This window comes from Nothoprocta perdicaria, unplaced genomic scaffold (assembly GCF_003342845.1).
Source record: "Nothoprocta perdicaria isolate Ctin4 unplaced genomic scaffold, notPer1 scaffold_111, whole genome shotgun sequence".
Taxonomy (NCBI): Eukaryota; Metazoa; Chordata; class Aves; order Tinamiformes; family Tinamidae; genus Nothoprocta; species Nothoprocta perdicaria.
The window spans coordinates 742,942-757,606 of NW_020454217.1; the positions used below are offsets into that span (position 1 = coordinate 742,942).

At 41.0% G+C, this 14,665-nt stretch overlaps 1 protein-coding gene across 4 annotated transcripts in view; it reads right to left on the minus strand.

Annotated features, from left to right (window-relative positions):
- PANK1 (pantothenate kinase 1) overlaps positions 1 to 11,902 on the minus strand; it is a 37,012-nt gene extending 25,110 nt beyond the window's left edge. Inside the window, exons 1-4 of one of the 4 annotated variants that reach the window (XM_026051519.1) lie at positions 11,740 to 11,902; positions 11,043 to 11,140; positions 9,301 to 9,390; positions 8,143 to 8,261 (exon numbers count right to left, since the gene is read on the minus strand). Coding sequence is in view for 1 of the 4 variants with exons in the window: in XM_026051510.1 (XP_025907295.1) it covers positions 7,197 to 7,215 (19 nt within the window). In the remaining 3 variants the exon portion in view is untranslated. Of the gene's footprint in view, positions 1 to 1,531; positions 1,549 to 7,196; positions 7,390 to 8,142; positions 8,262 to 9,300; positions 9,391 to 11,042; positions 11,141 to 11,739 lie in introns of those variants that run through there. The other 3 variants (XM_026051534.1, XM_026051510.1, XM_026051527.1) reach the window with 3 other exon arrangements.
- Between the last annotated feature and the right edge of the window lie 2,763 nt (positions 11,903 to 14,665).

The window sequence follows — 14,665 nt, forward strand, 5'->3', positions numbered from 1 at the left end:
CTGTGCGCGCCGCAGTGCCCAGCGCACGGGCCGGCCCCGCTCACACCCACGGCCCGCACGGCACCCAGGCAGGGCCTTCCCGCGGGGAACGGCCACGCGGGAGCGGAGCTACTCTAGTGCCTCGGCACGGCACGCACACTGCGGAGGTGTTTCACGCAGGGACATTCGCGAGGTCCTCTCCATTTTTTTTTTTTTCTGAAATCAGCGTTTTGCATTAAAAAAGAAAATGGAACGGTGTCAGGCCACATTAAAACCAAACACAAAAATATAAACATGCATGATGCTGGGACAATCCAAAGGGATCTTGGCAATGAAAAAGCACATGTGATTTTCTTCCTAAGACAAGTAACCAGTATTTCACAGAGGGCTCAAGCACTCCTAATTTGCCCACGTGCAGCCCCGTTGCACCCGTGCCAGCGCGGGTCCCTGCAGAGCGAGGGAGGGACACAGCCCCACACGTTCATCACTGCACATCAATAGGAATGGGAAGCCAAACCTGCTCAAGGAAGGCATTAGGTCGCCATCTGTGTGCTAAACTTCTAGGAAAATGCGACATAATTGAAGTACAGAGCAGAGCAACAGAAATATCAGTGTGCCCTAAAGTGCTCACCAATCTTAATTTTCCCAATTAAATATTTCCTTAATGTTTTGCCATCGGTCAATGCACGATGATGCCTCAGATAAAAAGGAACTAGATTGTCCTGGACCGAAGTAGGAGGTCAGGAAAATATTGCCAGGTATGATCCAATTGCTGAGGAGTTTAGGGAAAGTCTAGCCCACTGTTACACAACAACAACAACCGTTACCTGCAAAAGACATTGGAGAACAGCAGTGACGCTGAGAAATGCTAGAGATGGTCCAAATCGACCCTTAATACTGTGTTTTCCCAAAAGACAAGCTGTACGTGCAGGGACAGATCCACTTCTGAAGGGACAAGTTTTCCTGAGCTAAGTTCTCTGTTAGGTACTGACAAAACAAAACAAACAAACAAACAAACCCTTCACATTCTCCCCATGTTTTGTATTGCTGTGGTGCTCTTTATCAAAACAATTCTGGACGTTTGTACACATAAGCATCCCATGAAAGGATTTATGCACTTCAAAATGCCACTTTTTTGTTTTCTGTTGGTTCACATTTGTTTAATTTGGAATTAAATTTTGGCAAGTTTTTATGTGCCTTTTCCAGTTTTGATTTCAGAAGTTTTCAGCTCATCTACAGTGAGGACTAAGACAACGAGAGTAAAATTAGGGGATGTCTAATGTATCATGTGATCACCTGTACGGGTTTGAAATGAAGGAATCTTGCCCTCAGGCATATGTAGCATTGCTTATTTTGGGCACAGGCAAATTACATTGATACTCATTTCCCATTCAGTGGAAAAAAGACATGAGACTTTTGTATTAATGAAATTAAAACTGGGGGCAGATGAACTGCTCATGCTCCTCTGCATCAGCTCCATAGATAGATCTCTCACATGAAGCTCTCAAGTAAGTGTAGTTTTACTTAACAGAAAACAGTAACTCAGGCTTACTTTGAAAATCTGGAACTTGTATGTAGTTCGATAGATCCAGTAAGTTATCACCTCAGAAGAGGGCAAAAAAATGTACTTCCAGGAAACACATCCTTCTGTTCTTCCAGTTGAGGACCAGGCTCAAGACCTGCTCTCTGCAGGGGCTGATGGAAACTACTTGTTTAATTTTCAATCATTTCTTACATGTTTCCTTTCGCTGTAAACCAGCAATCTGGTGGAACAGGACTGCAGTCACATACTGAACAGCCTAGGATACAAATGGATTGAGAACAGTGAACAAACCTGCTGTGAGTCACTGTGTACTCCACATTTGCATGGCAGACATTTCATGCATTATTCTATACCTGCCTGCAGCTCAGATGCCTGGCTTTCCATCACTTTATTATTATTATTATCATTATTTATAAGTACACAGTGCCAGGCTGTAATATTCTCCCTCCGTGAATCAGTTTCATCAAAGTAATGACTAGGCTGTGCTTAAGATGCTCTCCTATAGGATCAAAAGCACCGTGCTCCAGCCCTTACACAAAAGTTCCTTCACTGAACTTGAAAATAAGCCCAGGTGCAATTTTGTCAGGCAACCTGGCCCCAAATGCTTAAGACTCACCCCACAGCCCCCACATGCACACAATTTTGTGGGGTTTTTGCACCTCTGGTCTAAGGTGAAGCTAAAATAAGCACCAAACAGGTGCAGTCCACATGTAAAACCATTATCTAAGAATCAAAAATATGCAACAGAGCATCTGAGCAGTGATTCTATCTCAAAGCCAGATAGCTACAATGCTTGGGCCATATTTTGGAGAGAAGTGGTAATGAGGAGAGCGCACATCCACTGAAATTGCACAAACTGCATTATGCAATGCAAAGAGCATAGCAAACAGTGTTCCATTACAGATGCTTGCAGATTTATGTTCTGGGCATTTCTGGCTCCCTGCCATTCTTGGTTATATTTCCATTCAGATGACTTCTGTTTTATCCTTTTTTTTCCATACTACAGGAAAGTCTTACTAGCTCTCATTCATTTTTCCCCTTACACAATAAAGCAAGTACAGTACGGCTTAATAAATTCACGTAAAAATACTAACACTGGAAAAAAAAAGAACAAATATTGTTGATTTGTTTTAACTATGTTCATGTATCATGTGCATCAAAAGGAAACTGTCAAGTGTGAGTTTGGTATTTCTCCTTTTTTTTTTTTTTTTTTTCCTTCTGTAGATACACATGCTCAAAACAGGTTTTAATTATTTTTTCCCCCCCTATTTGAAATCACAGGGCCGGAAAACCAACAGCCAAGCATAACTACATAATGATAAATAATAGTTGGGTAAATCAACTGGGACACAGCAGCTCACAAACCACATAGCATCTGAACTGGGAAGCGTAATGCCAGCTTGCACAAGGGGACCCACGAGCTCTGCCATGGATGAGAGGGGGGGAATTTACTGCGGAAGAGAAGGCTATAAATTCAGTTATGGGTCTAAATCTTTGCCATATTGAGGCCACGAACTATTATATTGACACCATCAGGCCCTGCCCTCCCTATTTGTCTCTTGGTGAAGGCTCCTTTCAGTTGTATGGCTGGACTTTCCCCTGGCCCAAGTGGTTTCCAAAGTTATTTGCAGGCAGATTTGAGATGAGGCTAGTGTTTGTGCTCTCTTTCATCTCAGCTTAAAATATAAAAAAAAAAGAAAGCAAGAAGCAGGCACAGAGCAGCAAGAACCTTTGCCTTCTCAAGCCTTCCCTTCCAACACAACAGCTAAACAACTGCTGTTTAGTTCAAGGGCGTGTTGATTCTCCCCAGCTCTTGATGCTTCTCTCTTAGCAAAAACAAAGCTTCAGTCAATTAGTTCAGATATTTCTAATATAACTCCCCAAACTAGAGAACATTTTTTTAAAAACTAGTCCTGGGTTACCCCTGAGGAGTAGAAGCCAGCAAAGATAAAGTAAATGCTGGAGTTGATCCATAGCTCCTATCCTGCAGTTCATAATAAGCAAAACCCAGGTAGTGGATCTAAACTCTAAAGTGTGCAAAAGCTAAAAATGTTGTTTTATATATATACACACACAGATATACAGATATGTACATATACAGATATGTACATATACATCTACACACACACACACTCACACTCTCTCTCTGTCTCTCTCTCTCTCTCTCTCTCTCTGTCTCTCTCTCTCTCCTTTGCCCCCATCAGCTAATCCACTCCACCTCTGGTAATTTAGTGCTTAGCTCAAAGCACTGCTGCTTATCTTTAATTACCAAACTTAAATACATAAAGGTAATTGGCAAACATCTGAGCTCACATCCCACTGATTGAGAAACACTGTCCATCATTATAAAAAGTGATTGCAACAAGCAGCAGAGCATTTGGTAGAGGAAACAAAAGCCTTTGCTCTGACTGCTCCCTCTCAGCTGAGTACGCTGTGCACGGGCATGCTCATTGGACCTGGTTGGATAACCTGACCTCTTTTTCAGCTCAGCATTTTTATATGGTGCTTCAAAAACCTATCAGAAGGGAAGTGACAGTTTCAAAACAAGCAGTTTGAAAGACATCAACGGAGTTACAAACCCCACTCACCCTCGTTCAGCATCGTCAGACCTGTGCAAGAGAAGGAGGAGAAACTGGTTCTCCCATCAACATTCAGATCACTGAGATTTTCTCTTACATTGTTCTGCATTCCCAGAGCTGAAATACTAGCTCAAAATTCCCATGCGTCCATTAGTATCTATGGATGTAGTAAAACCAGAGGACCAGATATTGCTACGCCTCTATGCAGAAGAGAAATAAAAGCCATCTCCCCCATGTTTTGTAGCCTGCCTAGGAATCTAACACACTTTCAATGTGGACAGCATTGGACTACTCTCCTAACCCAGCAGGGAACAGGCAGTACCCATTAGAGAGCAGATAAGATGCAGAGACTCATTTTTCCCCTTCCAAACTAATGCACAGATGGGGATCAGTGCAATAGAAAAACAAACTTCCCCCTTGGCACTTCTGAAACACCTTCAGTATCAGCAGGCAGGTGTATTTCTGAAACCAGCATTTCAGCACAGGCCAAACACCACAACTGACTCCAGAGGTAAAACTTTAATATTTGAACCATATGAATGTGCTTAGATAATTAAACCAAAGGTTTCTTTAGGTTTTTGATGCTAAAAACCAAATCATTGAATCTGTCTTTGTGAGATTAAGTTAAAACCACAGACAGTAAACCTCCATAAATGCTAGGCTTTAAAAAATACCACTTTAAAGTCCATGTTTGCAAAGAACTAGAGAATCCGGTGTAGGAAGGGGCTCTGCTGCCAATGACAAGTTTGTCCCAGAAGGCTGCAGCTATCTAGTAACCAAAGAAACAAAGAAAACACAAAACATTATGCTAATGTCAGGTTGGTTTGATACAGTTACATTCACTGATATTTCTGGGATTGGTGACCTTTCAGAGTAAATATTACTGTGAATAATCTGTTCTGTGCAATAAACTTTGTTTTGTTCAAGAGGCCAATTTAGAGATTTCAGGTTTTCACAAGGTCAATATGAACTATGCATAGAAGAAAAATGAAAAACAGGATTATAATCAGAGCTGCCTGTCTCCTCATTGGATACACTATGAAAAAATACTAAAAACAAACTTCCAGGCCCTCTCTTGCATAGGAAACAACTTGCATTTCATTGCAAGAACCCTGCATCACCAAAATGCTTATTTTCTTGCAGCAAAATATAACTTGTCACACAGAAACACAGACACACACAACCTCTTGGTCTAACAGGAATTTAAGACTCAAAGCAATCATTTGGGTAATCAAAAGAAATTCTTTGTAATCAATATCTAATATGAAAAGGTCTAAGGAACATCTATCTTAAGTACAACATGCTACAAAAACTCTTCCAAAACGCTGCCCACATACAACTGAGCTTGCTGAAACCAAAGCAAGTGTCTCTCGACACTCCCACACAAGGTCCTAATGCTACACATTAATTCCCTTTAACCTAAGAATGATAAATCAGACTTCTCCATTGAGCACTGCCAACCAAAACTATTATATTTACCCTCAATTTTGTCAGGGGCATCAGATAAAGAAATTGCAGAACTAGTTTTAGTGTCAACCACTTAGCAGAAAGGAAAATAAAACAAAAGCATCATGTACCTCCTCTACATCAGGAAAAATCACACTTTTTGTTTAAAAAAACTCTGTATTGGAAAACAAACCAACAGGCCTAACACATCTCTGCCTAACACACCTGTCTCAGACACTTTTTGTCTGACTGCTCAAAGAGTAGCAAGCTCTGATTGATTTGTGTTTTCTTCATTTCTAAAGCATTCTCAAATACTGAAGACTCAAAGGATACATAGCATCCTTTATCTCCATTCCACTTCCTTTTGGAAGAAAATAAAGGAATGCACACAAGCCAGAAAGGGAAGTACAGGTGAAAATATGAGGAAACAACAACTGCAGTTGTTACCATGCATCAAAGGTCAAGGATTGCAAAGCACAGAAAGATCCCAACAAACACTGCAAGGGCAACACTTCCCAAGTTATTCTTTAAACCACCCCAAAGATTGGGTCTGTAATTCTTTGCGGCTAGCTCCTTGCCCAAGAGACTCAGTCATGAGATTTGATCTCAACCTGAACAATGCCCAAGGAATACAAAATCTTTCTTTCTCACCTCTTTAAAAAAAGTCACCCTAATTATACAATCCAGTCTACATTCACAGGCACATGAGAAGTCTGATAAGCTGACCTAAAATCCTGAACCAAGAGAAATGGTCTCTTATGACCTCCTTATTTTGCTACTTTTGAGTTTTTAAATCCTCTCAGCACGTGTAAACTAACAATGTATGCACAATCCAATGTGATTTTAGAGCTTAATTCCCACATTTTGAGGCAAATGCAATCAGTACTTGATTGAAGTGCCATGGCTGCTTTTACAGGATCCATAAGGACTATTTAATTGATGTAAAATACTTAATAAAACTTTTCTGAGATCTCTCCCTTGCAGAGAAAAAGCAGGCTGGAATCTTAGTTTCAGTGAATTAGTTTGTAGTAAAAAATACACAAACAAACCCCTCATTTATCAACTTAGTATACATCTGATTATGAGCAGATTGATTCTATTCACAGCACAGACTGACATATGGAAAAGAGAAGATGTAACACAGTTCTGAATATAAATACTTTGCATTTATGTAGCATTCTGTAGCCACAAATCTTCAGACACTTCACAAACTGTGAATAACTGCTCTTCTCACCTCCCATTTAGCGAAACAGAAGCAACAATATAAAACCAAATAATTTGAAAGCCGAGAATGGATCTGCAACTGTCCCTTGCCTCCAAACTAAAAATCAGTATTAAATCAGTTTGATTCAAAAAGGAAATCGCCCCAAAAAGCAGGAAAATGTAGTTATCTTATTCCAGAAACACTCAGATTTTTAAGCTGTTTACCTACGCAGGATCAGTACTGAAACAATAAGCTAAAAGAATCCTGCTTGACAACATAATTAAAGTATATTAGTTTTCTTTAAAACAATCCTTTTTTTTTTCCCTCTCTCCTCAGTGAATCATAAAATCAAACAACAGTTCCAGTTCTCCTAGAACTGTATTCTCAGCAAACTGGCTATTAATCTAGCAATGCTTTGGATTGTTTGATTAGCAGTCAAACTTACATTTCATCAGACAGAACATGCTGTCTTCTACTTGATATGGCAGGGCCTTGGAAAGACTCCTCCTTCATGCTGTATACTGCAAACAGGATCCATTTATGTTTTTTAAAAAAATCTTGCTTGCTATTTCAAGCTGCTTCACCTGTATTAGTATCCTCTGTTGAAGCTCCCTAAGCCTATTAGAAACATACATTTTTCACTTCACCAATGATTTGCTGTTCCGTTTGTAAAATTCAGTGAAGAGCTCCCTATTTATTTTCACATGTACAGCCACAAAGGTTATGTCATTTGGTTGTTACCAGCGTGATCAAAGTTCCAGTTGCTTAGGTTACTGACCTCAAAAGGACTGTTTAAAGTCCCTGTTTGACATAGTTTCTATACTCTCTACGTCAGTTATTGTTTGATCTGGTCTCCAGTACATTTAGAATTGAACAAAACTAAGAGAATAGAAACTCAGAGCAGTTTTCTTAGACATTCTCTTCTCTCAGTACAGAAATACTTTCAGCTAAAGCAACACACAACCTATGTTTTAGAATAAGGATGCATGGCTTTGGACTAGATGATCTGTAGAGGTCCCTTCCAACCTTAAATATTCTGAAATGGCTACGAGCAATGAATTTGGCTAACTTCTAATATTATTTTCCTCTATGAGTGTAAGGTTATATTAGAGAAACATGAACATTTTTCTAAAACTTGTCAAACTTTCCTCTTCATCGTGTCAACTGAAAATAACAGAACTGTGATGAAATTGTTCCATGTTTTCGTGGTGTGATGAAGGTCTAACTTGCAGGCAACACCTGACTTCTTTAGGGAAGAGTGCACATATAGCCAAGTGAGACGGAGTTCCCTACAACTGGTGACAACGAACTCTGATATGAGTTAACTATGTAGAGGAAGAAAAGGGACAAAGGGAGTTGAGGGAAAAGGGGAAGGTGAGCAACAGACTTACCTAATCTGAGGCCAACGTTCCCAAGTTCACGATTTGCGTTCAGTTTCCATCACATGCAGGCACCAGCATTAGCTTTGGTTTCATCAGATCAAACCAGCACCATGATATCACCTTACAAACTGCATCATATTAAAAAAAAAAAAAAGAAAAAAAAAAAAAAAGAAAAAAGTTGCAGCCAACAGCCTTTGCAATTACTTTAATTCTTTTTAAAAACTATTGTATGTTTCCACATCTGTGGCAGCTCTAGTCCAGCATTTTGCTGGGCCTAATAAATAAAGCCGACTCCTCCTCAAGCCCTCTCTGCTTTGATGAAGCAAAGTAGCACTCTCAGGAATTGTTCTGAAAAGTAGCTACAGGAGAGAGAAGCGAGCAAAGGGGACCCGGGCTCCATAACCAGACATGCTTTTCAGAGGGTACGAAAGATAACAGTGCATGGCAGTGCTGACTTGTGCTGCCATCCTCATGCACACCACGGCAGATAGAGCACAACACTAGCAGTGATCCCATCATTTTGTTATCACTAGGTAGTTCAGAGTCATGATTTAGGGGCTAAATTAAAAGAAACAGGAGGTTTTTTTTTTAAGGTAACTGACAATAAGCAAGCTCATCAACACTGAGAAATCATTGGAAAGCTCTATGAGCAGAACCTAGCTGATGTTCCAAATGGTTACAGCCTACTAAGAATGTGTGCAGCCAGAAATAGCCAATATATTTAGTTTCACAGAAGTCCACAGTGTAGGAAGCATTATTATTGCTATATTAGTTGTCCAATTATTGCCATATTAGTGGTCCAAATTATTTTTTTCAGATATACAGCTTATCATTAGTAAATGTAGGACTCAATTCCACTGTCTCTCAGATCCTCTAGAATAGTTACACCAAAGTAACTGTATAAAGCACAAATCTTCAAGGTATTTATATTCTTACTGATAGAATACTGACTGCCTCCATAAAAGGAATTTTACCAAGGTACTACAGATACATTACAAGCAAAGATGGGACAGATTTTCCTGCCTTCCCCATGTCAGTGTTCTCAATACCATCCAACAGATGACTCATTGAGAATTCTGGGGTGAAACATCTGTGAGTAAGAATGTTCTTGTGACAAGATTTTGACAAATCAGTGCTTACGGTTTCTGGAATCAAAGAAATACACACCACATTAGATTTTCCAAATTTGCTGCTGAAATTCCTTGTTGACATGCTCCAAGCTGCTTTAGAGTCCTCGTAGCTGCCTACACCATCCACCTAAAAATGAAAACAAAACATCAGATAAACAAACATGGCATGTGTAGAACACCCTCAAACAACACTGTGACGTAATTTGTAGGGTATAGCTATATTGTTACATCTGAAATCAAGCCTCATGTATCAGCAATAACTGCCTGACTAAATAATAATACCACAGAATCTATTTCCGATTTGCCTGTCTTGGATAATTAATTCCCTGCAATCATGAGTCACCCAGTCAGAAGTGTGTCATTTTCTAACTTTTCACTGTTAGAATAGTTATCTTTATTTTACGCAGTGGCATGCACCCAGAAGGATCTTATGGCACTTTCTAAATCTGTATACAGCAAGTGTATATACAGGAACAAGGGTCTAGTTCTCAGTGCTCCCATATGAAAGCTGGTAACATTGCAACACATGCCAGCACTACAGAAGCATGTCTCACTGGAACAGAAGTGTCCTATAACCAGCTGAAATAGCAAATGGAAAGTAGATGCACAAGAAGGAGTAACTAATAACAGAATTTAGGTTTTTACACCTCTGTTTGGTAATACTCATCTTTTGCAGGGGAAACCATTCAGTTTCTTCAGATAGCAGTTGTGAGCAAACTCTCACAGGCTTGAGGAAGCCTAGCCTGTTTCAAAACCGCTGGTTATCTTTGGCTTGAGCATGTTGTGACAACACGGGGCAGGATAGTGCCAACGAAAGAACTGTATGTTGAACCACATTTAGAAATACCACCTCTTTAACTGCGCAGGTGTGGATAGGTCCAAGGGCAAGTCTATTAGGCTGCATTCCTGACAGTTATCTGCGTATTTGACTCCTTGCTTAAGAACTGCAAAGATGTGATTTCATAAGCAATTTAGCCAATCTAAGAGCACCTAACAGCAGAGAAGCAGCTCTGCCCTTCTGCCACCGTCACAACTTTTCCACTTGCATTTCTGCTGACCCTAGTACCTCTTTGGCCATCTTGCCGATCTGGCTGAAAATACTTGTATTAAAATATGTCTAAACACTAACAGGTAACTTAGACTATCATCAGTTTTCATCAGCTCTTAGACCTGCTTGTCCACTTTCAGGAAAGGAGACTGTGCAAGTCTCCAATGCCTGCGAAGAGCAATATAGCCTGACGACATGGCACAAAGACAGGCTTCTCAAGAAGGCTCTACTCTTTGTAGAACAGATGTTTGCTGCGTATTAAGAAACCCTTCCGCTTTTCCTACAGCATATCCACTGTTCAGCCTGAAATACTAATAAAATATAAGCTTAAAAACAGATGAGCTCAAACCAAAACAGGAAATGCCCTGGGCAATTTGCTATTTTCAAAGAACCATTGTTATCAAATACTTTAAAGGTAAGTCAGTGCTTAAGAAATCTGTTTTCTAAATATGCATTCCTTGCTCTTCCGTCATGCTGCAGGATAATCATGTCATGCAGCATTGGACACCTAACTTCATACTTAAGCTAAGAGGCTAGAGAAGAAAGCAAATTTCCTCCAGAGGGCAACTCAGGCTCTGGTTATGTTATTCAGCTCTACCACGTTGTGTAACTGCACTTCCAGGAGAAGACCTTAACTTAGGCCTGAATCAATTCTGAGCACTGCTCTCTGCCGGCTCTACAGCAAGGTGAAATTAAACATCAAAGGTCAGTGGTGCAACAGTCCCACTCACTTGCATCTTCATGTGAGTCCCAGGAGAAGCTCAGCATCCCCAAAGCCATAATGACATTCTGAGGAACAGTTTGTGAGAGCAGAGAACAGCAATCATTTCTGAAGCCAAGAAAAATAATTTAAAAAAAAATTATGTCTTGGGTCTCAGAGCCAGAAAGATGAACTGGAGTGAAATAATACCCAGTTCCCCTTCTCCCCATTTAGTTTGAGAGCAGGTGGGACCAGTGTACAGTTCACTAGTAATCACACTACAGTGAACTGGCTTGTAACCCTTGCAACATATCCTGCTGCTTACATTTTGCCCTCAAAAGCTAAAGATTACAAAGAATCAGTAATATATGGAGAGAAATAAATTTTACTAATAAAGTCTGGAATTCATCCCCAGTCCTTAACCTGGTGGTTCCAAGCTAAGAAACGGCCTGTACAGGAAATAATTAACATTGTGTATGGCCTAAAACATGGTAATCAGTCTACTCACACACCCTCAGTTAAAATGCTATGCATATATTAGCAGAACTTAGGCCCAGATCTCCATATGACCAAAAAAAAAAAAAAAAAAAAAAAAAAAAACTTTATTTAAAATAATTGTTTTACTGACAAATACACACATCATTCATGACATGGCAACTGACCAGATGAAGCAGCTGATAGATTTCTAGGACAATACTTGGGCTGCTTTATGTGATAATAGTTCTTACCATTTTCTCCCGTGGAGATGTTGACTAATTTCATCTTGAGTTGTTTGGCCTGATCAGAAGTCTAGAATCTGGATTCTTCAGTTCCTTTCATCAATAAAGAAGCAAAATACCTAGCTATCAGTAGTGGTCCTATAATATTTGTTGCCAGAGTTATGGAAAAGCCCTAGAAAAATAAATTTAAAAAAAAATGGGTTTCTGTCCTCAAGTTAGTAAACCTTCAGTTCCATCTTGTATTTTTATATATACACCTATGCATATACACACGCATACACATATACAAATATATTTATATATTGCAATATCATTATCTTTTTCATATATTTCTTAATATTGTTCATCTTGGCTCATTACAACATACTCAAACTGGCATTTCAAATACTAGACCGTAGAAACAATTAAGAAAGTTTATTATCATTAATGATGTGGTGATGTTAAAAATCCCTGTGAAGTTAAGACTCTCATTATCTTAGGATGGCTAGAGTGCAAATGCATTGGAAAGCCCTAATGATCCTGCCTTGAAAAATCTTTCATTTATAATGACAAAGGATTTAAAAAGGGGAAGAGGGAGGAAGATACAACACACTAATACAGAAAAATGAATTGCATTACCACTTCCTCAGAATTTACAACAACTATTTATTTACTTTAGTCAATAGAACCAATATAGAATAGTAGTAATAGGTGGCATTTTGTTATTGTTGTGCTTAAAAAAGAACTATAAAAAAGCATAAATATCCAAGGCACAAAATCAAACTTTTAGGTATGTGCCAAGCCTTTTGATAACTTGGAGAAGTAGATGTTTCTGATTTCAAAATACTAGATCTGACCTTCTGAACAACAATTATTATTATAATAGAAAAATGTAAATGATTTTGAAACTTCTCATTTTAATCACAAGGTTGCAAGACTGATCTCCATCTCCATACTTCCATTACAAAGTAACAAATAGGGACAAAACGAATAACCGGAGAGTGGAAGAAGGAGCACGAAAAAAAAAAAAACAGGTTTTTCATCTCAATTACACCCTTTCCAAAGATTAACTTAGCTCTTAGTTAAGCAAACTGAGCCAAGCACAGCTTATAAATGTACTTCAAAACCTTCTCTTACATAATAAAACATTCCTGCTCAAGGAATCATACTGCGTTTGTCGTACACAGGTTTTGAAGCAAAGCCATAAATGTCTAAAAACAAGAAGCTGAGCACATGGTCATCAGAGGAAACACAGACGCCGGCCCAGCTGGCCGGCCTCCATCCGTGAGAAGCGCAGTCACTGGTCAGAACAGGTCGTCTCCATCCAGGGAGCACCTGTGGGGACCCCGGCAGCACCCGCAGCTCTGGCCAGCGCTGCCCGCCGGGCGCCCCTTCCCCAGCAGCGGTGGCACCTCCTCAGCAGCTCCCTCGGCCGCCTCTTCCTCACTTCACCCGCTCTCCTCTCCGTGCAGCGCTGCAAATTTCAGCATTTTTCAGCAAAGCTCAAAAGCGTGTGTGCTAAAGCTCAAAAGTCACTCTAAAGAGCGAAAATAATTCCTGAAATGAGATGTGATGAGAGCCTCCAAGACTCCTCCGTGGCAAGGAGCGGGAGCCCCTGTGCCGATGGGCTCCAGAGCTGCAGGACAGAGACGGAGCTTCCCAGCTCGAGCAGAGACGGGAAGGCTGTTCTGCCTGTGCCCGGGGGAGCACGGGGAAGCACTGCAGAACCCATAACGAGGGTGGCAAAATTCAGTGGTTTGCTAATTCTCTGAGCAAGGGAAGTTAAGTTCAAAGAAGCAGGAGCCAGTCGGATACTGCTCAGAGGTGGTGAAGGGCCCTGGGCCAAGGCCCAACAGTGTTGACTGTGTCACTAATTGACAGCAACGTAAAAGCAAGCTGAGATAGGCTGTCTCACAAGGTATCTTCCCATAAATAAGAAGAGTGTTTCTGAGGATAATGGGGAGAGTTCTAACAAGTCATTCCTAAAAATAAAAACATCTTTTTTTCCCTTCTTTGGGGAATGACAATCTTGCTCTACAAATTATAGAGAATTCTAAAAAGAATTTCATTTAAATTTCAGTGAGTAAGAAGGTCCTTTAAATAGTTTTGGCAGCAGATAGTTTTTTTGTAACTAGTTGCCATAGGCAGATCCCTTAAGTACTGCTGGAAAACCACACAGATCATTTGCATAGATGGAATTTCATAATCTCCAAAGCAGCCTGGGTTGGTTGTGCTGATCTGTGTTTTCTTTATCACGGTTTCTATGAGGCTAGAGGGATACGTTACATGGCGCTTTCGTATGTTGATGATCATCCTTGGAGATCCTAGAATAAGTTACACAGGGCGTGCAGTATTATAAAAACTGTTCCGGGATGTGAAAATTCAAACAAAACCAAAGTGCTGCTTGTATCATAAGCATTATTCCTGGGCTTAGCAAGGCTTAGTTTTCTGCGTGAAATAGCTCCCTACCTCTTTGGCAATATAGCCAAAGCAAATATTCTGAGCAGACCTTCAGTTTTCCTCCCAAGGGACGAGAATAGCTTTCAAGGCTGCATATAAAGGACAATTTCTCTACAGCTCGCACGGTTTTTTTTTGGTTCTGTTTCACAAACGTTTTTCAGCTCAAGGTTGCCTCATGCCACGATGTTAAACAGCCCCACTCGTGCCGCAGGGCCTGGGCCCACACTCAGGCCGGGGCCCTGCCCCTGCCCAGGGCAGCCGGGGGCTCCCATCCGACCCCGCCGCGGCCCCCCGGGCACGGCGACGGCTTCTGCGGAGCGGCTCGCACCAGGGGCGCTCTGCCCCGCCGCCAACGGGGAGGCCTGGCCGCTCTGGCGCTCGTTGGCGACTCCCACGCTGCCTTTCGCTGCCTCGCGGAGCTGCGGGAGCGCCGGCGCCGCTGGCGGCCGCTTCGCCCCTCCGCCCCCGCCGGGACCGCGGCAGCGCCTTCGGTCAA